This window comes from Pelodiscus sinensis, chromosome 1 (assembly GCF_049634645.1).
Source record: "Pelodiscus sinensis isolate JC-2024 chromosome 1, ASM4963464v1, whole genome shotgun sequence".
Classification (NCBI taxonomy): Eukaryota; Metazoa; Chordata; order Testudines; family Trionychidae; genus Pelodiscus; species Pelodiscus sinensis.
In genome coordinates, this window is record NC_134711.1 from 189,575,305 (window position 1) to 189,596,448 (window position 21,144).

The window sequence follows — 21,144 nt, forward strand, 5'->3', positions numbered from 1 at the left end:
ACAATCAAACTCTTACCTTGCTGTAAGCTAGGATAAGAGGAAGCTGTACACCAAATTTAGTGTCTTAGCTCTTAATTTGAGCAGTCCTTTGAACAGAGAGAGTGTGTGGGCAGGGGGGAGGAGGCCGGCTCCTCCACAACAAAGGTGAAAGTAAGCCACTGGGTATGATAAGAGATTGGCCACCTGGGCATGGGGCACCAGATGCTGCTGGTGTAGCAACAAAAATGGCTTGTATCTCTACATCAGGAGTGGACAATTTTTCTAGGGGGCCACTTCACCACTATTGATAGTGTCCATGGACCACTGTCTTCTCTTAACCCCATGTCCTAGGGGTGCCTAGAGGGAACTACCAGCCACCTTGAACGGCTGGTGAGTCCCTCTGGGGCACACCCCTGGCAGAAGGGGGGAAGACTGGGTGCACTCTCCTGCCTCTGGTTCTTGATTGGCCTGGGGTGGTGCAGTAGGGCGGGCCGCAAGCCACATGAAACTGCTTGCTGGGCAGGATCTTATCCACCCCTGCACTACAGGCTGGGTAGCATGCCAGCCATGGGGCTCTGGCAACTGGGCAGTGCAATGGCTGTACTCCTAAATCTGAGATTCTTCCACATCCTACTTTTCCTTTAACACTGCACACCCACCCACCCACCCACCAACCAACCTTCTGCTCTAAGGACCCCTCTCTCCATCCCACCCTTTTTTTAAACTGGTACTATAATACTGTAGTACCTGTAAGAAATTTAACTTTTCATTCTGGTGGTCAGAATCCTTAGGGGGTGTAGTCGTGCAAGCCTTCATCGAGGGGAAAGCATAAAGCCTCGTTTAACTGGAGAGGGGAGGGACAGCAGGTGCAGGTGTTGTCTTGTCCTGTGGTCCCGGGGGGAGCTATGGAGTGAGTTTGCCCACCCTGTTTCTGCTTCACCGCGGGGTGTAGCCGGTGCTCAGTAAGAAATCCCGGCCGTGCCAGGTGGGGAAACAAGCCCAGGAACCAACATCCAGGAGCCGTTTGGCTGGCTGGACTGTCCGGCGCGGATACTGAAATGCCTTGTGAAGGGCAGCAGCCTGGGAGCGAGAGCAGGTGGGTGAACGAGGCTCTTTGATGAGCGCAGCTTCCCCGCTGAGAAGCCCCAGGGCGGCTCGCGCAGGAAAGGCAGCGTGTTCCCCGCCTGCGGAGCCAGGGAGAAGCCGCCGGCCGCTGTGGGTGGCACTGGGCGCGGTGACATTTACGCAACCGAGAGCGGGCCCGCGGGGCTAACCCGGCGCCTGCAGCCTCCCCCCGCAGTGCCCGGGCGAAGTGAAAGCGAAAGCGCTGCGAGCGGAGCGCGGCGCACGCAAGGTCCCTTCTCCCTCCAGCCCACCCCGCGGCGGGGCGGCTTTATACACCGGCGTGGAGACCGAAGCAGCCGGGCCCCGCCTGACTCAGCCCGCTCCCCCCACGCCCGGGGCGTGCCTGCCTGCCGGGCCGGGCCCACAGGTGCGGCGAGTTTGCGCGCTCCCTGCTGCCACCCTGCCCGGGGCGCGGCAGAGCAGCTGCAGGGGAGCGCTGCGAGGGAGCCCCGCTGGCCGGGAAGATGCGGCTGCCGTGGAGCAGTGAGTAGCAGCGGCGGGCGCCCCCGGTCGGGCTGGAGGCTGTGGGGCGGAGAGGCGGGCGCGGGCCCGCAGCTGGAGGGCTCCCCGCCCCCGAGCCCCACACGCTCCCGGAGCTCAGGGTCCCTTCCGGGAGGCTCTTGGGACGGGACGTGTCGGGCTTGCTCGTCCCCTCCCAGCCCTGCCTCCCTTTGGCACGTCCCCTGGCAGGGGCGGCGGAGCCTCTGGGCGCCCGGGGCTATGGGGGGTAAACACCTGCAGCACGAGTCATCCCCCCGCACGGGGAGCAGGGGTTGGGCCGGCGGGGAGCAACCTCTGCTACTAGCGCCATGCCCGGCTCGTCCCCGGAACCGCATTGCTGGGGGACAGGGGTTGGAGAAAGGGCAGGACCTTTCTCCAAACAGGGGGATTGTCCCGCAGGGCTAGGGATGGTAGGCGAAGAGTCTGGTGTCTCTCCTCAGCAATTGCCCCTGTTCCCTGAGTTTCCCCCTTCTCGACAGCCACATTGGTCGCAGGTGGGAGAAACCTGCTCTCTGCCAGGGCTGCCTACATCTGCACTCCTAAGTGTGGGACATAAGTACAGCCGCCCTTTGGCCTGGGCACGGTTGCAACAGCTACGTGTACTCCCTACCAGTGCTTGTGCCATTTCACAAGGGACTGAGAAATCTGTATAAACTGGTATAAAATACTAGAGAAATTTCTCTAGTAAATACATTCAGTGCCACATGATACTCTGGATGGAAATTTCACCTAAGGTCATAATTCATTACACACACACACACACACACACACACACACACACACACACACACACACACCACCACCACCACCACCCCCCCCCCCCCCCCCCCAGGGGAGAGGAAATTTTCACTTCTTGGGTTGTACTGAGTAACACTGCAGATGCCCCTGTCCTCCTCTGCCCACCATGCTTTCGCTCTCTCCCACCCTTGGGGCATGCACAGATCTGCCAAAAGGGGGCAGGGGGTAGATTCCATGCAGCACAAACACACAGAAACCTCTTTCTGGAGCTACTAAGGCACTGGAAAGCTCTCTAGAGTTTTTTGGCAGAGAACATAGTTAGCTGTCAGGAGCACTGTATCTATTTCCTATATACAAGAAAATGTAAATAAATATTAGACTCACACAGCTCTAATATTAATGTGTTCTGACATCTTGTAGCAAGTCACTTGAGAGACACTGGTTAGCCTTAAAATGTTAATGTATGGTCTTACTAGAGAGAGATTGTCAGGACTCCTGGGTTCTAGCTCTAATCCGGAACTGGAATGGAGGCTAGTGGGTTACAGCAGGGGGCAGATACATTTCAGCTCTTTATAAGATCCGAATGGCCATACTGTGTCAGAGCAATGGTCCAGCTAGCCCAGTATCCTATCTTCCAACAGTGACCAATGCCAGGTGCGTCAGAAGGAATGAACAGAAAAGACATTCATTAAATGACCCGTCACTCATTCCCAGCTTCTGGCAAACAGAAGCTAGGGTCACCATCCTTGCCCATTCTGGCTAGAAGACACTGATGGACCTAACCTCCTTGAACTTAGTTTGTTCTTATTGGACTCCTGTTATAGTTTGGGCCTTTTCTCCATCTCCTGGCAAATAGTTCCACAGGTTGACTGAAGTTTTTTTTTTAAATCTGCTGCCTATAAGAGTTATTTTTATTTACTCCTTCACTAACATAACACATTTCTTTATTCTATTTTTCCACACCATGTATGATTTTCTAGACCTCTAATATATCCCTTCCTCAATCCTTTAGTCATTTATTTTCCAAGCTGAAGAATCCCAGTCTTGTTAAACTCTCCTTATATGGAAGTTGTTCCTTACCCCCAACCTTTTCTGTTGCCCTTTCTGTACCTTTTCCAAATCAATTTTTTTTTAGATGTGATAACCAAATCTTCATACAGTATTCAAGATGTGGGCATACCATGACTTTATATAGAGACAATATTTTGTCTTACCTGTTCGTTTCATGTTGATTCCCAATAGTCAGTTTTTAGACTGCCACTGCATATTAAGCAAGTTTTCAGGGAACTGTCCACAATGATTCCAAGATCATCTTCTTGAGTGGTAACAGGTATTTTAGACCCCATCATTTTTTGTATGCATAGTTGGGATTATTTATTTCCATGTGCATTACTTTGCATTTCTCAGCACTGAATTCCATCTGCCATTGTGTTGCCCAATCACCTATTTGGTGAGATCCCTTTGTAACCCCCTTTGCAGTTAGCTCTGGACTTAGCTATTTTGAGTAATTTTGTGGTATTTGCAAATTTTGCCACCTCACTATTTATCCTTATTTTCAAGAACATGTATGGCTGCGTCTAGACTGGCAAGCTTTTCCACAAAAGCGGGTGTTTTTGCGAAAAAACTTGCCAGATGTCTACACTGTCCGCTTGAATTTGCGCAAGAACACTGACGATCTAATGTAAGATTGTCAGTGTCCTTGCGCAAATATTTTGCTGCTCCCGTTCAGGAAAAAGCCCTCTTGTGCAAATGTATTTGCGCAAGAGGGCCAGTGTAGACAGCTAAAATGTGTTTTGCGCAAAAACGCCATTTTCGCTACTGGGGCTATCGGGGCTTTCTTGCGCAAAACCGCATCTAGATTGGCATGGACGCTTTTCTCAAAAAAGTTCTTACACAAAAGCATCTGTGCCAGTCTCGATGCTCTTTTCCGCAAATGCTTTTAACGGAAAAACTTTTCCGTTAAAAGCATTTGCGGAAAATCATGCCAGTCTAGACATAGCCATATAAGTTTAACAGTACTGGTACAAATTCAAATCACAGCAACACAACACTCATTGCTACTCTCTTTTGCCCTCCCTATCAAGTACTTGGCAATGTTTTCATGATGATCTATGATCATTTAATGACTTGCATATCAGTCTTTTGTTGTTCTTAATCACCTGCCTCCCTCCTTTTATAACAAACTCCCTGTCCCAAAGGCAAAGCAGCAAGCAGCTCAAACTCTGTTGCAGTTAAGAGCTGCCTTTGGAGCCAGGGTATACAGCTTTAAACAGACCTCAAGTATGAAACCCAGGGGGTTCAAACTTTCAAGGTGGGCTTCTGCCTCCTAACCCCTCACTTGTGTTGATGTGAAATGAGGTGCAAAGATAGGTATTTACCAGTGTTCCCTCTAAGACTTTCCATCCATGAGCAAAATGAGTTTTGCCTTATGCACTGTGACAGGGTGGCAAGCCCAGCTCCTCCCCACCCCCTCAGGAGGAAGAGCATGGAGCCTTTGAGGCCCCATCTGGGTTGATTTACCTTTTAAATTGTTATCATCCCCAGGCCAGTAGCAGCCTCCATCAGCAGGGCAATGCAGCCCAGTAGCCAAGTCAGTTGTTCAGATGTAGTGTCCCCCATTGAGGCTAATGGGGTGGGGTAAGGGGACCTCCCACTGCATTGGGTCCCAGTCCAGGGCACTGTCACTGGTGGGCATGTCCCACCACTAGCTCAGTGGGGAGTTCACCCAAAACACACCAAGCTCTCAGAGATTCCAATTCCCCACCCTGGGCTACTTCCTACCCTGTCCAGGATTCTCAGCTTCTTCCACACCTGTGTCCTCCAAGCTGGACCCTTACCTGGCCAGTCTCTGCTGGCTGGCTTCTGCTTCAAGCTCTGGCAGCAACTCCTTTCTCTGCTGTGGTCAGCCTTGACTGAGCTGCTCCCTTGGCTTTTATACTGGTCCTCCAGTTGGAGCATGCCCAGCAGGGTTGTGGGGTGGAGCTCTCTCAGCCATATAGGCCTAGTTAACTCTTGCCAACCCAGTGCACAGTTGGTATACCCTGTCACATGCACCAATATTGAGGTCATGTGCGCTTGTTTGGATGTTTGCCATCATGTCACCCAAGTTATTAACAAATAACTTTTATATATTTTTAATAATGCTATGGAAGAAACAATACTAAAACAAGGGATAATTAACAAGGTTCATGACTTTAAATGTTTGTTTATTTAATATGAAGTCAAATTAAAAATGTAATATTGCAAAATTTTAAGTAGCCAAATTCCTCTGTTTATATCCCTTTACTAGACCCTCCTGCAGTTGGGCTTCCTGCTCAGTTAAATCTGGCTGTCCTTTCAGAAAATTGTTAATTGGCCTTTCAGACTAACATTTCTCAGCTTGTGTAGAATACACTGTCCATTGCACACCTAGACAACAGCTTATTGAATATTTCTCACCATTCACCTTGTGTCTCAGGGCTATCTTTTATTTTGGATCAGAGGTGAAGTCAATCCAGTATCTCCCCACCACTGCCCTCAGTTCTTTCTATTTGATTTACTACAGGTAAATAGCAACTTAGAAAATGTAGTTACCTAGAATGCTTGTTCTGCACACAAGACATAAATCAGAGCTAAAGCTCTCAGATTTCCCTTGTCTGATTTGATCAACTCAGAAGCATTCTTCAAAGCTTAAATGTCTATTAACACAAATAATGTATAAGAAAGGTGACAAATAATATTATTTGCTTTATAACACAGTGCACAGGCAGTCCAGTAGTAACTGGCAGTAAGTGTGCATTCAGGCAGTAAGTGTACATTCAGAACTCATGAGCGGCTGAACAGGGCAATTAAATCCTCTGCAGCCTTCCTTCTTCAAAGTCTCTCAAGTGAAAAATTCCCCTCCCCTCTTAGGCTGTCCCGTGTGTGTGTGAGAGAGAGAAATGTGTAAAGAAGGAAAAACAGAAGGTGTGGTCACCAGTCATGTAGCAATAGAGAGTTTATATTGTGTATCAACTATTTTCTGCTCTTTTTTGAGAGGGTCTGGTTTTTAATGGCAGTGGGCCTGCTGAATGCTGTGCATGTTTTACTATTTTACGACATGTTTACAAATAAAGGATGCAATGTTTTCAAGCTATCTCTGCATTACATTATACCATCATGGTTAGGGACGATAAAACTAAAAACCTGTTTAGGAGCAATTAAGCACTAGGAAGAAAACAGCATTCCTCTATTTAGCTAGAACTACATTTCAGTACATTCCATCTGTACATCCATTTTACCCCTGTCCCACACAATAAAATTCCTTATTCATCATGTCAGTCTGAATTTTACTGCATGACAGTCAAGCCCATACCTCGTACAAGCACTGTCCACCACCAAGAAATTAATCAGCCACTTTTTCCCCCCCACAAGCATACTCCTATGGGTACTATTCCCACTCTTCCATTGGGCCATGCATGTCCATGTGGCCACTGGCTCTGGTCCCAGCTCTGGCCCCTGCCACCACATGGTTCTGGGACCCAGCTTCAGCCACCACCATCAGCTGCAGCTCCGGCAGCCAACATGAGAACCCTTCCCCACACCATCCGTTAATAACCGTTAAACCTCATTTTTTAAGGAGTAAGGGTTATTTCAAAAGAAGGGGTTTCTTTCGAAATAACCATGTCTACACCGTGTTTTTTTATCTCGAAATAGGGTGTTTCGAAATAGCGCCTGCTATTGCTATTTAAGCAAATGAAGTGTGGGAAATTCAAATCCGTGCTTCATTTGCAATTTCGCTTGGCTTCATTTTAATTCCACTCTTGAAAGAGGAATGCAGTGTAGACATACCCCCACATAGCTCATGATGATCTGTATAAATGTGTTGTCTGTTCTTAGGATTTTAGAGTTGGATGTTTGTCTGTTATCTTGCTATAAACAAAAAACCCACTGTCACACACATCTTTCTGTAAGTGAAGACAAGAATGTAGTGCCACACACGAGTGAAAGGCCAGTATGAACAAATTAGCTCAAGTGTTACTTTGTAGTGTTGCTATTTTCACTAGAGCTAGGCTAGCTCTAGCACAGAACACTCAAGCACAGAAAACTTGAATTAATTTTTCAGTCACTAAAAGTGAGTCTGGCAGTTGAAATTTGTCTCAAGGAGGATACCCAACATCAATTGTTTCTTTAAAATGTTTTATACTTCATTAAAGCTAATGAGTAAAGGACCGTTGCAAGTTTTTTTTTTTAATCAAGTGGAAAACGTTGATGATCAGATTTATAGTGACCTTTTTCTTACTCTGGATCAGGAGTGGGCAATAATTTTTGATGGGTGGGTCACTCCAGGCATTTGGTAAGTGGGTAAGGGCCATGCTCTTCCATTATATTAATGGAAAAGTTGCAGCATCTGGGATGGAGGTTGGATACAGAAGGGAGATTGAGGTAAGGGATTGGGGTGCAGAAGAGGGTGTGGAATCTGGAAAGGAGTTATGACCTGGGTCAAGGAACTGGAGTGTAGGGTCTGGGAGGAAGGTATGAATGCAGGTAGGGAAGAAGAGGGTTTGGAGTTATATATGGTGTGGGAGTAGAGGATCTAGGAGGAATGAAGAGACTGAGCCTGCCTCTGGCTGGGAGATGTTTACCTGGATGACTTCTGGCCAGCAGCCCAGCATGTTCCCTGCCTTCCATGTCCCAGAAGGCCACTGAGAGCAGCCAGCCATGGGACCCTGTTTGTGAACAGCTGTGAGCCTGTGGGGAGGGAAAGGTTACTTTGTGTGCTGCCTGTTCTTCAAATAGACAGCTCCCATTGGCCAGAAAATGAACAATGGGGGCTGAAAGATTGTGCTGGAGGTGGGGTCAGCAAACGGAGTCTGAGCAGGGGGAGGGAGCAGGCTGTCAGGCTTCCACTGCTCACGTGAGCCATATCTAGCAACTTGGTGGGCAGTATCCAGCCTGTGGGCCTTATTTTTCCTGGCACAGGGGATGCTGAAAATGAACAAGATTTCTCTTGAATTAAATTAATATTAAAAAGCTTGATAAGCTGGAAACAAGGGTCTTAACAAAACAGCGTGGATATTTTTTATAAACATGAAAATCTGTCACATGATCACTCAACATATCAAAGTTCTGCTGTTTCTCATTGACAACATTCGGTATCACATTTGATCTGCAAAAGGCAAAATAAATTGAGCTTGTGCATTTGTGTGAGGTGACTACAAATCCTGTTTAACTAGCTGCTGAGCAACTCCTTACAGTGTTCATATTTTACCTGAGACGAATCCTTTGTTTTAATTACTTATATCCATTCAGTTCTTTGTTTTTCTACCACTCCCTTCAACTTCAAGCATTCTGAATCAGATAAATCATTAAATAGAGTTTAGCAATCAGTGAATGCTAAATAGAGCTGGCCAAAATGTGTTAAATTGGGCCAATTTTTCAATATAATTTTGTATTTTGAAATATCAGATTTTCACCCCAGAATATATTTTGGACATATATTGCATCCTGTTTTAATTCACTTTAAAATATAATACTTGTTGTCAATATCTAATCACCTCCAGCTCCAGCATAGACTGAGAGTCACTTAACTCAATTGTTAAAAATCTGTATCAATTGGATGCTAATTAGAACGGGTCAAAATTTTTCCAACAAAATGTTTTTCCTGTTAGAAAAAGCTATTTTGTTGCAATCTAAACTTTCCCCAGCAGGTATCAATTTTGATGAGATTTCATTTTAAAAAAATCAAAATGAAGCATTCTGATATGGTCAAAATGTTCTGTTTTGACTTCCATGGACTAGGACATTTCAGTTTTTCATTTTGAAATTATTTTTTTCTCTAATATTTTATTTTATATTCTAAATTATAATATAAAATGTCAAAATTGATTCAAAATATTTTGATTGTATTGAATTGTAATGTTTCACCTGACCAGAAATTGATGTGGGTTTTGTTTTTTCAAATTCCATTTTGCAGGAAATTTAGAAATTTCCACATAGTAAAAGAGAATGGGAAATTTAGTTTCAGAATTTGATGTAAAAAAAAAATGTTTGTTTCTGAATAGCCCCGGTGTTAATGTTTTTAAACAGCACTTATAAGTTAAACATGATTTATTTATCTTTTTAAACTCAACCCACGCACTCCTCCATGATAGATGGGGGGCCTAGAGTGCTGGGATTGTGCTAAAGCACAAGGAATTCATTAACTTCTTGCTCAGGAATTTGATTTAGGAACCATCTATAGATCCCGTATTTACTATTAGGAAAGGAAACTTAAAAATAAACAAAAGAATCTCCAAATTTGATGTTTAGTCCTCATTTCCTTGTCTGAACTGCCTGCTATGTGCTGTTGAAAAACCTGCCTTGTTTTCTCTGTCCCTTCCACATCTTGCAACCCCACGAAAACTCTGTATTTCAGCAGCAGTCAAACTAGTTCTTAATGAACACAATGTATATACTCACCGTCTGAAGCACTTGGGTCATTTTGGGGTGAAAAATATACAAATGTGGTATTTTATTAACTTTTGAGTAGCATGAATTACACTTACTTCCAGGCCCAGGAATAAATTGTTATTTCTCAAGAAGAGGTAGCCAAGTTTCTGGTACAACATGACTCTGTATTTATCTGCTTCAATATCAAAAACATGGCAAATACACACCAGTCTTCGTGTCCATTATAGACACTATTATAGTTTATACTAGAATTAGTAGCACAATTGCAGAAATGAGAGAGACTGGACTAATGGCTATGGTCACTCCAGTTTTCTCTGCAGGCTTCCAAGTTTCCGGATGTGCACAAATCTGGTGTTTAGAAGTCCACCCTCAACCAGATCTCCAACCCTCATTTACATATCTGCCTAGTCAGGCCTAGCTTAGTTTCCTCCTGTATTTTTAAGAAGATACAGAAAGCCCCCTGTAAGCTTACTGTAGGGTAGGGTTTTAAACTGCTACCTATCATCATAGAAACTGGGTGCCACCAATCTAAAATGGATAGCAATAGGAAGGTCTATTGTGGATTTCATGGACTCTCTGGCATGTCTCCTTTTCCAGGGTCAAATAGATAGACTGATGTTTGTTTTTGTTTTTAAGACATTTTTCCTGTAGGGGTAGAAAAGGTGGTCATTGTAGAGTGCCATGCTCACTCTGTCCACAGCCCAACTGAAAATCTCAAATGGTGTGGAGTGCCTGTGCATCAGGACTGAATTTCACTGTATTAAATTGGTTTATTTGTGTAGCATTGCCATAGAAAATGCTATATTTTTAATATCCTTTTGTAGACTTATTTCACATTAAGTAATGGATTTGTTGTTTCTTTTCAGACGTGGCAAAGTTATCAGGACTAGCATTCGCATCTGTATGTGCTTGGTATTTGGGATACCTATTTGCAGATATCGTTCCTGAAGATTCGCTATCATCAGCTATTGAAAATCTTCAGAACATTGGAGAGAAACCAGTAATTAAGCGTATGTGGTCACTTGATATTTTTCCACTAACATGCAGCATATTATAAGGGAAACATAGTGTTTGTAATTTAATCTGCAAATGGCTTGTTAGTTAATGAATGATTACTTGTGTACTATTTTAAGAATGAATGAGCAGCTATTATTATAATTAAAGCTGTCATTTTAATAGCAGTTAACTCGTGGTCAACTCAAAAGAATTGTGGTAAAAAATTGTGATTAATTACACTGTTAAACAAATAAAATATCAATTGAAATTTATTAAATATTTTGGATGTTTAAATTTTGAAATATGTTGATTTCAATTACAGCACAATACAAAGTATACAATGTTCATTTTATATTGTTATTTTTATTACAAATATTTGCGCTGAAAAAATGCTAAAAGAAATATTTTTCAATTCACTCAAAAACAAAATTACGTTAAACTATAGACCTACAAGTCCACTGAGTCCTACATTTTGTTCAGCCAATCACTAAGACAAGCACGTTTGTTTACATTTATAGGAGGTAATACTGCCCATGTCTCATTTACAGTGTCACTTGAAAGAGAGAACAAGCATTCATATGGCAATTTTGTAGCCAGCATTGCAAGGTATTTACGATCAGATATGCTGAATATTCGTAAATCCCTTCTATAGCTGTAAAATCCCATTTAATTGATTGTCTGGTTAAACATCATGTTTAACCAGTTAACTGATTAAAGGGGAGGTGGGCAGGATGGCAAAGCTCTAGCCTCCACTGGTTAATGGGAACAGGTAAGCGTCACTCATTAAAGGTGATGCTTACTCGTCAACCTTTCACATCCCTAGGCCCTTTATGCTTTGGCTACCATTCCAGAGAAGAAGCTTTCATGCTGATCATACTCATTAAAATATGTTAATTAAATTAGTGACTGAATTCCTTAAGAGAGAATTGTGTGTCTCCTCTCCTGCTTTACCACTTTCAACTGCGGATTTGACAAAACACACAAGGTACCAATGTGAGATTTCTAAAGATGACAACAGCACTGTACTCAAGTTTAAGAGTCTAAAGTGCCTTCAAAAATCTGAGAGGATGAAGGTGTGGAGCATACTTTCAGAAGTCTTAAAAAGAACAACACTCTGGTGCAAAAATAATAGAAACCAAGACACCCAAAAAAATCAACCTTCTGCTGGTGACATCTGATTCAGATGATGAAAATGAGCCTGTGCTGATCAGTACAGCTTTGGATTATTGAGCAAAACCAATCGTTGGCATGGACACGTGTCTTCTGGAATTGGTGGCTGATACATGAATGTACATTTCAATCTTTAGTGCATCTGGTATGTAAATATTTTGTGATGCTAGTTACAACAGAGCCATGCGAATGAGGATGCATCTACACTGCACTTTTAGCTCGGTATAAGCTACGCAATTTGAGCTATGTAAATTGCATACCTTACATTGAGTGTATTTCAAAATGGCTTATTTTGAAATTTTGCATTGACTACACAGCGCCAAATTTTGAAATAGAGCACTATTCCGAAACATCCCTTCATCCTCATGGAACTAGGTTTACAGGGATGTCAGAATAGCATTCCCATTATTTCTAAAGCTATTTTGAAATAACAGGTACTGTGTTAAGATGCGGGAATGTTATTTTGGGACACCAGAAGTATCCTGAAATAGAGCTGCTGTCTAGATGCACCCTGACTGACTTCGCTTTCAGATGACGTTGTGAAGAAGTTAGTAGCATTATCTCCTGCAAATTGTAACCAAATTTGTTTGTCTGAGTGATTGTCTAAGTTGTAATATTTTTAAACACCAATTTACCCTCATTTGGCAAGTAGGTGCTAATTTCAAGCATGTGTAAATCTGGGGTACTTTTGATATGATCGCTTGCCTTTGTAAGTACTTGTTTGACCTTGCTCTAATAGTCTGAAATTATTTGGTCACTTTGATAACCATGATGTTTACACGGTGCTCAAACAAAACATGTTCTGTTTTCTTATTCACTACAGCCCCACCTCCTAAACGACAGAAATGTGACCATTGGTCTCCATGTTCACCTGGGAGCTATGCTTATCGATTACTTAGTGGTGGTGGCAAGGAAAAAATGGCCAAGATTTGTTTTGAAGATGAGATGTAAGTCCTACTCTACTTTCAATCCAACCAAGGGCATTTGCTTTTGGTTTAATGACAAACCAAATTCTTACTATAAAAGACATTTATTGGATTAACGCAGACTACATAACATAAGAACAGTGATCTTGGGATTTTTCACTTTCAATATTATTTGCCGTGCTACACTCTTTAAGCACCTCAAGCAAGAAACCAGCATCTCAGCTCTCCTCTACTTTACATCTGCATATGTCAGTGGTCTATCCTTGGCTCTTCCCAGTTTGTTCGGTTCTGATAGCGTGTGAGATGGTAAAACACACACACACAAAGTCCATCTGCAAAGAGATTTCAGTTTAAAGTACAGGTGTGATTCTAGGACAGATATGTTGCAAATGAGGCACAGTTGGAAATCCAAAGGTGGGAATCACTTAGAGCAGTGGTGTAGCCAGGGCCAGACACTTGGGTGGGCCTCGACTTTTGGTGGGAGAGTGGGTGGGCAATGAGAGGGGACAGGAGAGGTCAGGACTGCCTTGCCTAATCTCTCCTGTCAGCCTTGCAGGGGGCAATGGACGTTCTGGCGAGGAGTCCCCCTAGACTCTAAGTGCACACCCAGGGAGCAGGGTCAGGACACAAGAGCTTGCCCGGATCCTCCCATCTGCCTGGTACTCCAGCCTGGGAGTGGGGTCAAAGTGCAGGGGCAGGGTTGAAGCGTGAGAACTTTTCCTGTTCCACCTGCCTGGCATTCCATCAGGGCAGTGCGTCAGAGCATGGGGGCCTGCCTTGACACTCCAAGTCCACTCCCTAGCTAGAGCACCAGACAGATAGAGGGAGGCAAGGCCTCAACCCCACTCTACAGCCAGCATACTGGGTGAGCAGTGTAGGCCACTGCACCCCAGCCCTGTTCCCGGTTGGAGTGCTGGGCAGACAGAGCAGGGCAAGCCTTCAGCTCCACTCCACTGCTGGAGTGTGGGGTGGGCAGGGAAAGCAATGGGGCCAGAGGAGAGATAGAGTTAGTGGAGGTAGACCTGGATCCTATGTGAATGGGCCACCGCCCAACCTTGGCTATATTTCTGATTTAGAGGTTGCGGGTTTTAATTTAATGATTATAAATATTTTAAAAATCTTCTTCAGTGCTGTCAACTCTGCTCCATACGTTTTCTCCCTTTGGGATAGCTCACTGGTTTTTTCATCTTTGGGGTCACATGCTGGTTTTATTGAAATCTTTGCCAATATTTTCACTGACTTTACTGAAACTAAAGCTTGACTCTGTGTCCTTATTTCTGTGAAGCTGCTATCTCCCTGACATTTTTATTTCCCCCTTTTCTGGCTACATGTATTGCTTCATTGTGTCAGCTGTTGGATACCTTAACTTTAAACCCTGAATAATTCTGTTCCATTTGTGTGGAGAACATTCTTTTTTTTTAAGTCCATTACCAACACTAAACCTTGTCTAATTTTCTCTGTTTTATTGCATCTTTCCAGTCTTCCTCGCTCTATGTAATCTGAAAGTATACTTATTTTTCTTTGACACTTTAGATTTTTTTTCCTTTTAGTCTCCTTTGTTCTTTTTGTTTTCTCTGCGCTTGTGTCTAAAATAGTCATTCTTGGTAACATTGTTTAACCTTGCACCTAGGATTGTACCTTAGTTTGTATGCTTTGGGCCAAGATTTTCAAAAGTGGCTAATGCAGGGGTTCTCAAACTTTGTGATACCATGACCCCCCTCTTAGCTGCTCGCGACCCCCCGGGGGGTTGGGACCCACAGTTTGAGAAATGCAGGGCTAATTAATGTTGGTGCATCAAGTTTCCACTGCACAACTTGAAACACTGTAAAAAGGGCCTAATTTTCAGAGGTTGGATTTCCAGCACGTTCTCAAAATAGGGCCTCTTTATAGTATTTCAAGTTAGGCCCTCTAAAACTGAGACACTTGCAATCACTAGTGACTTGTAAAAATGTTGGTGTGCCACTGTTGAGAAGATACACTGGCCTATTCTATGAATCTACATGGAATGGTGCCATAAAACTTTTTTTTTTCTCTCTTCAGCATTGTTTTTACTCTTATGCTGCACTTATTTACGGTTTTGAAGTAGGCTTATTATGGGTTCTCTGGAAGAAACTGACCCACCCTTCATAGACTTTTAAGACATGGGGGCTCCATTGCTTTCAGCAGATTCCTCAGTTAAATGATTAACCTAAAAACAAAAATCTAAAGGAAGGACTTTGCACAGGTAAATGCCATTGCTCTTCTGGAAGTACAATTCCTGACTGACAGCATATTTATCTCAATTTCAGGCTCATAAGTGAACAGAAGGGTAATGTTGGACGAGGTATAAACATTGCCATTGTGAATTGTAAGTAAGAGAAGAATGTTATGAGGACAATGGTAGAACACTAAGAAAAATGATTATGCATATCTAAGATGCAATCTCTAAGCAAACTAACAATCCTCATTCTATATTTTTAAACTAACATTTCTTCTCCGTTGGACACTTACAAAAATGTAGCAGAGCTGGGCAAAATACAGCTCACCAGCCAGAGCCAGCTCACCATGATACTCTGGGCTGCCAATGTCCTGTAGTCTACGGGATCCTCAGGCAGGCTTCCTGCCTGTCATGCCCATGCATGCCACTCAAAGCTGTCAGCTGCTAGGGTCAGTGTGTATGCCTCTACTGTGTGCCCCCTGGGAGGGGGTCTCCATACACAGTTCCTGCTCCAGTACAATCCTCACAGATCCCATTGGCCAGAAAACAAGCTCAGATTCAGTGTGGTGTTTGCTTTTACCCAAAAATGTTGCACATTAAAAAAAAGTTTTGTTCTATTTCCCCCTCTTCCCCCCCCCCCCCACACACTTGAAGCTAAATGGCTGCACTATAGAGACACAGCCATCCTTCCACCGAGAGCTAGTTTCTAGCCATGCTTTCCTTAATTATCTTATTTTGTTTATCCACTCATTCAGATAGAAAAGTGACTGTATCTACCTTTGCAGTACAGTAAAACAAATCATCTGCAAATGTACTGTTCAATTAAACATTTTGGGTATGTCTACACAGCAAAGTTATTTCAAAATAAAAGCCATTATTTTGAAATAACTTTCCTAGCATCTACACAAGCCAGCTGCTATTTGGAAATTAATTTGAAATAGCGGAGGCCTTATTTCAAAATTGGTAAACCTCATTCCACGAGGATTAGCGCCAATTTTGAAATTACTATTTTGAAATAAGTGCTGTGTAGATGCTTATTCTGAAATAAGGGGCCTCCAGCCCTTCCCAGGGTGCCCTGCTGGCTGCCCTGGCCACAAGGTAACTTCTGACCTGATGCCCTGCCAGAACCAGTTCCGGCTGACCTTAAATGTGATTCAGCGTCCAATCAGTGTGGCTGTGCTATTTCAAAATGCATTTTGTGTGTATTTCAAAATTAGATATTTCGAAATAATGTAGTGTAGATATACCTTCCACTACACACTGTATCAAACATTTTTACTATAGCATCAGTCTAATATATTATTTCACATTGGTGTCCACTTTGTTTTCTGAATGAAGAGTTTTTGTTGTTAAGGAAGAAAAAAAACATAGATCAAGATTAACACCACTTAGGAAAAAAGGTGATGTTTTGCAGACAATCCAGAATCCTACGTTTGGCATCTCTAGTCTCTGGTCTTTACTCAGATCTGGAATGTTATTTCCCCACTTCTGGCCTCTGCCTCCTGAATTGGGAAAAGTAAACTTTAACAGAGTCCAAATACTCCTCCCTCTCCCATGATCTTGCCAAGGATAAGCCTTGATGAGCCAGAGAGGGAGCAGCAATTGCCAGATTTTCCTGCTGAGTGGGAGCTTACAGTGCTCCAGAAGAAAGCCTTGCATGGAAGTATGTGTCTTTCATTTTAAAGCCTGACTCCGTTTGGCATTTGAAAGCATAACATGACAATTGGTTATTGTTTTTCCAGTTTTCCTACTAGCAAAAACATATGTTACATGAATTTATCAAAGAATTTTGAAGTCTTAAGACTTGCTTCGAATTTTGCATCTGTTTCATGAACTCACGATAGGCTCATTTTTGAACAATAACAATTAATTATAAATATTAACCAAAATTCTCTAAAATGACTAGTGGGTATGGGAGCCTAACTTGGGCCACTATAAAGAGATCAGGTTTTTTAGAAAGTGATGAACATCCATCCATTGAAAATTAGGGCTATTGAAATTTTCTCTAGTTTTGCTTCCATAATCAACAGGAACTTGAAAGCCTTAAGTCGTTGTATCCAGCTCTACTTAGGAACTAGAATAAAGTGTATAGGCAAGCACCGCAGTTCATAATGCAATTCACTCATTCTTTTAAACATAAACCGAAACAGTAAAGCCAATTCAAGAATCTGGGCAGAAATATTTTCTGCCATGAAACAATTTTGGTGAAGTTCAGTTGCAGGCAGGGGCGGATATAGGGCAGGGCGAACAGGGCAGCCGCCCCGGGCCCCGCACTTCAGAAAGCCCCGCGCATGCGCCGTGGCGCCGCTGCGCATGCGCATGGCGTCACAGCGCATGCACCGTGGCAAAGGGGGGGCCCCGTGGAATTATGCTGCCCGGGGCCCCGCAAAACGGTCATCTGCCCCTGGTTGCAGGACACCTTTTTATAGATCACTTCTGCATGCAATCAGTGGGCAGGAATTAATGCTGTCAAGGAGAATCACTAAGATTATATATAAGTGAATATACATATGCACGCACCAGATTAATGTTCTGAACTTGGAAGGAAATATGGAACTAATGAAAACTTGAAACCATAAGCAATGAGGAGTCCTGTGGCACCTTAGGGTATATCTGCACTTGCACCCTCTTTCAAGAGAGGGATACAAATGAACAGGGCTCACCGAACCGCGGCAAGTCCCGCTCACCAGCCGCACTGTCCTGCGATCATGCGCAGATCGCCCGAACCTGGCTCTTCCGGGTTACAATCTACTCACCACGGGCAAGTAGATTGCATTATTTGTCGAGCTCTGCAAATGAAGACATTCGAAATTGCAAATGAAGCCAGGATTTAAATATCCTGTGCTTCATTTGCATATTTACATTATGGCACTATTTCAAAATAGTGCTATTTCAAAATAACAGATGCTGTTAAGACGCGGTTATTTCGAGAGAAAACCCTTCTCTCAAAATAACCCTTATTCCACATACAATGAGGTTTACCAGATACTGCGTCCTAACAGCGTCTGTTATTTTGAAATAGCGCCATAACACGAATATGCAAATGAAGCGCAGGATATTTAAATCTCAGCTTCATTTACAATTTCAAATGTCTTCATTTGCATCCTTCTCTCGAAAGAGGGTACAAGTGTAGCCATACTCTTATAGACTAACAAATTTATTGGAGCATAAGCTTTCCTGAGCAAAGACCCACTTTGTCTGATGAAGTGGGTCTTTACCCACGAAAGCTTATGCTCCAATAAATCTGTTAGTCTATAAGGTGCCACAGGACTCCTCATCGTTTTTGCGATTCAGACTAACACGGCTACCCCGCTGATACTTGAAACCATAGTCAGGGGCGGATATAGGGCAGGGCGAACGGGGCAGCCGCCCCGAGCCCCGCGCTTCAGAAAGCCCCGCGCATGCGCCGCGGCACTGCTGCTCATGCGCATGGCGTCACTGCGCATGTGCCGTGGCAAAGGGGGGGCCCCGCGGAATTATGCTGCCCAGGGCCCCGCAAAACAGTCATCTGCCCCTGACCATAGTAATATAAAATAATAAATGCATTTATTTTTAGTTGTAACCATTGTGTTTACTTTCCCTTTTCATATCTCCCTTTCCATCATATTTAAAATGTATTATTTCTTTATTGCAGTTAAAACAGGAAAAGTAATATCTACAGAGTTTTTTGACATGTGGGAAGGAGGTAAGAGCCAAAGTATTATGAAATAGAAGTGGCACAGGGTCTCTTGTAGACACTTTTCCATGCAGAAGAAGTTTGGATAGAAAATATTTTTATTTAAATATTTGACAGTTGCTAAAGTCCTCCAGTAATTAATATAAAACAGATGGTAAAACAGATTTAACTCTGCTCATCAGTAGTACTTCACAGCTTAATACTAAAGAAAAAACTGAATTGTGTCAGTGGGAGTTGAGGGCACTCTTTTTTTTTTAGGATTGGGCCCTCTGAATGGGAAAGGGGGAATTAACTGGCTAGAGAAAAATGAGAAATTTACTTCTGTTTTTTTGGAGAAGGAAAGCTTAAAAGTAGCAATAAGCTGAGAGTAAGGTGTTTTTGTGCATTGGTATGCAGGTAATTGAAGAATCATTTGTTTTATCAATAGAATTCTCTGGACCCATGACTACTTTCATTAAAAATGCACCTCAAGGGTCACTCCTTTTGATGGTGACCCATGATGATGGAAGCAGCAGGTAAGCGAGTGCATTCTAGAATAATAAATGGCTTGCAACTCAGACTGGCAACCTTCTGAGAAGCAAAAGTTGTTACAATTTGAGTGATGATCAGGTTTAATCACTTACCATCTCCTGTGATATTTGATGTTGTCCCATTCAACACTTACTCATATAACACATATTGAACTTCTCAAAGACGCTCCAATTACACTAAATTTGTTCAAACAATTAAATGTACAAAAGAGAATCCTTCCCAACATAGAACTCTCCTCTCTGCTCCACGTGTGCAAACTCATGGTTTTTTATTGACATCAGTGGAGTTGCACAGGTGAAGTGAGGATAGAATTTGTTTCTGTGAATTGTATGGCACATTACTGGACAGTTCTTCAGTAGAAGATACAAGAAGGCTTTAATTATTCATTAATAGGAAATCAGAACACCCAACACAAAATATCAACAGACTATTTCCTTTCTTACCTAACTTATTTTTAAAGTTCTAAATTTCAGAAGTTTTCAATGTTTAATTTTTCAACTCTTCTAGATTAAAGGATGATGCGAAAAAAGCAATAGCAGAACTTGGGAGTAAAGAAATATGGAACATAAAGTTCAGGTCAAGCTGGGTCTTTATAGCTGCCAAAGGTTTCAAGCTACCAGATTATATTCAAAGAGAAAGGGTAAGGGTTATTTTGTTGTTGTCGGTTTTGTTTTTTAAAACTATAAATTTGAGAAACCCTTCAGAACCTTGTGTTGTGGCTTCTTTTCTGGAAACCAATTTCCAAAAGTGACTAGCAATTTAGGGTGTTTCAGACTTCCTTAAAGGTGTCTCAGAAATTGAGTTTTCAAAAATTGAATTTCAGAAGGTAGATGCTCAGCATTTTCTGAAGATCAGGACCCTGTATGAGTCTCAGAATTGACACCCAGGAAGAGATGCCCAAAACTATGTCATTTTTAAAAAATATTAGCCTCCTCACATTTGAGGAAAATTTAGCAGTAATCCTTTTTGAATCTGAACTTCTTCCCATGCCAGTGATATTTTAATTTATATGCTCCATACCTTAATTTATATGATGTAGAGAGGGGAGGAAAAATTAGTATTCTAGACCCAGCTCAGTTTCCACAGATTTCTCAAACTATTCTGAAGATATAGAGAACTATCCCTAGTTTCACGTCTTTTCCAGAACATGGTTGGGTGTTACTTACTGAAACAGATTCCCTATAAGAGGTACCTCAGCATCATTGTCTATGAGGTGCTCCAGGCATTAAGGAGTTTGGGTGATATCATTTTGAGGAATGATTATATAACAGAATGGAGTGAGGACATGCCAGTTTATGATAAACAAAATGCCCAGTGCATCTGACAGTTTCCAAGTGCTGGTATCCACGTATCTTTTCTCTCTTGCTACAAACAGCGAAATTAAGTTTTCCAGACTACTGACAACAGTCTATATGTGATAAACTGAACATTTGTTTGCTTTTTTTTTTTAACCAGATCAATCATTCTGACAATAGCAAGAACAGATATAATGGCTGGCCAGCTGAAATCCAGATAGAAGGTTGTATCCCAACTAACCTGATCTGATCTTACATTTTGCTACTAAAGTTGTGTACATTATTTTTATATATGGATGAGTCATAAAACCGATACACATTTAAATAACTGCTGTAAACTAATAAAGTCATGTGTACTATTTTAACCAGTTATCCTTCAGTGGTTATATTATACAACTGGTGGGAAAGCAAATGGGTGTTTCAATGGTAGATGCAGATAAATTCATCCATTTTCTGGTCTATAATGATGATGCATAATAGATATGCCAGGATTATAAAAATGGGACCATACTGTCACTATAAATGACAAGTCTTAATTTTTATAGGTTGCTTTCTGCTGTAAGTTTTACGAGGAAACAAGATAGAAAACCAAATTATATT

The 21,144-nt window shown here is 42.6% G+C and overlaps 1 protein-coding gene across 1 annotated transcript; it reads left to right on the forward strand.

The window, feature by feature from the left end:
• The first annotated feature begins 1,273 nt into the window (after positions 1–1,273).
• FAM3B (FAM3 metabolism regulating signaling molecule B) lies at positions 1,274–20,909 on the forward strand. Its single transcript, XM_075912142.1, has 8 exons — positions 1,274–1,587; positions 10,620–10,763; positions 12,743–12,866; positions 15,134–15,192; positions 18,677–18,727; positions 19,146–19,233; positions 19,757–19,889; positions 20,705–20,909. The coding sequence occupies exons 1-8, from the start codon at positions 1,569–1,571 to the stop codon at positions 20,792–20,794; spliced, it is 708 nt and encodes a 235-aa protein (XP_075768257.1). The 5' UTR covers positions 1,274–1,568; the 3' UTR covers positions 20,795–20,909.
• The last annotated feature ends 235 nt before the right edge of the window (positions 20,910–21,144 follow it).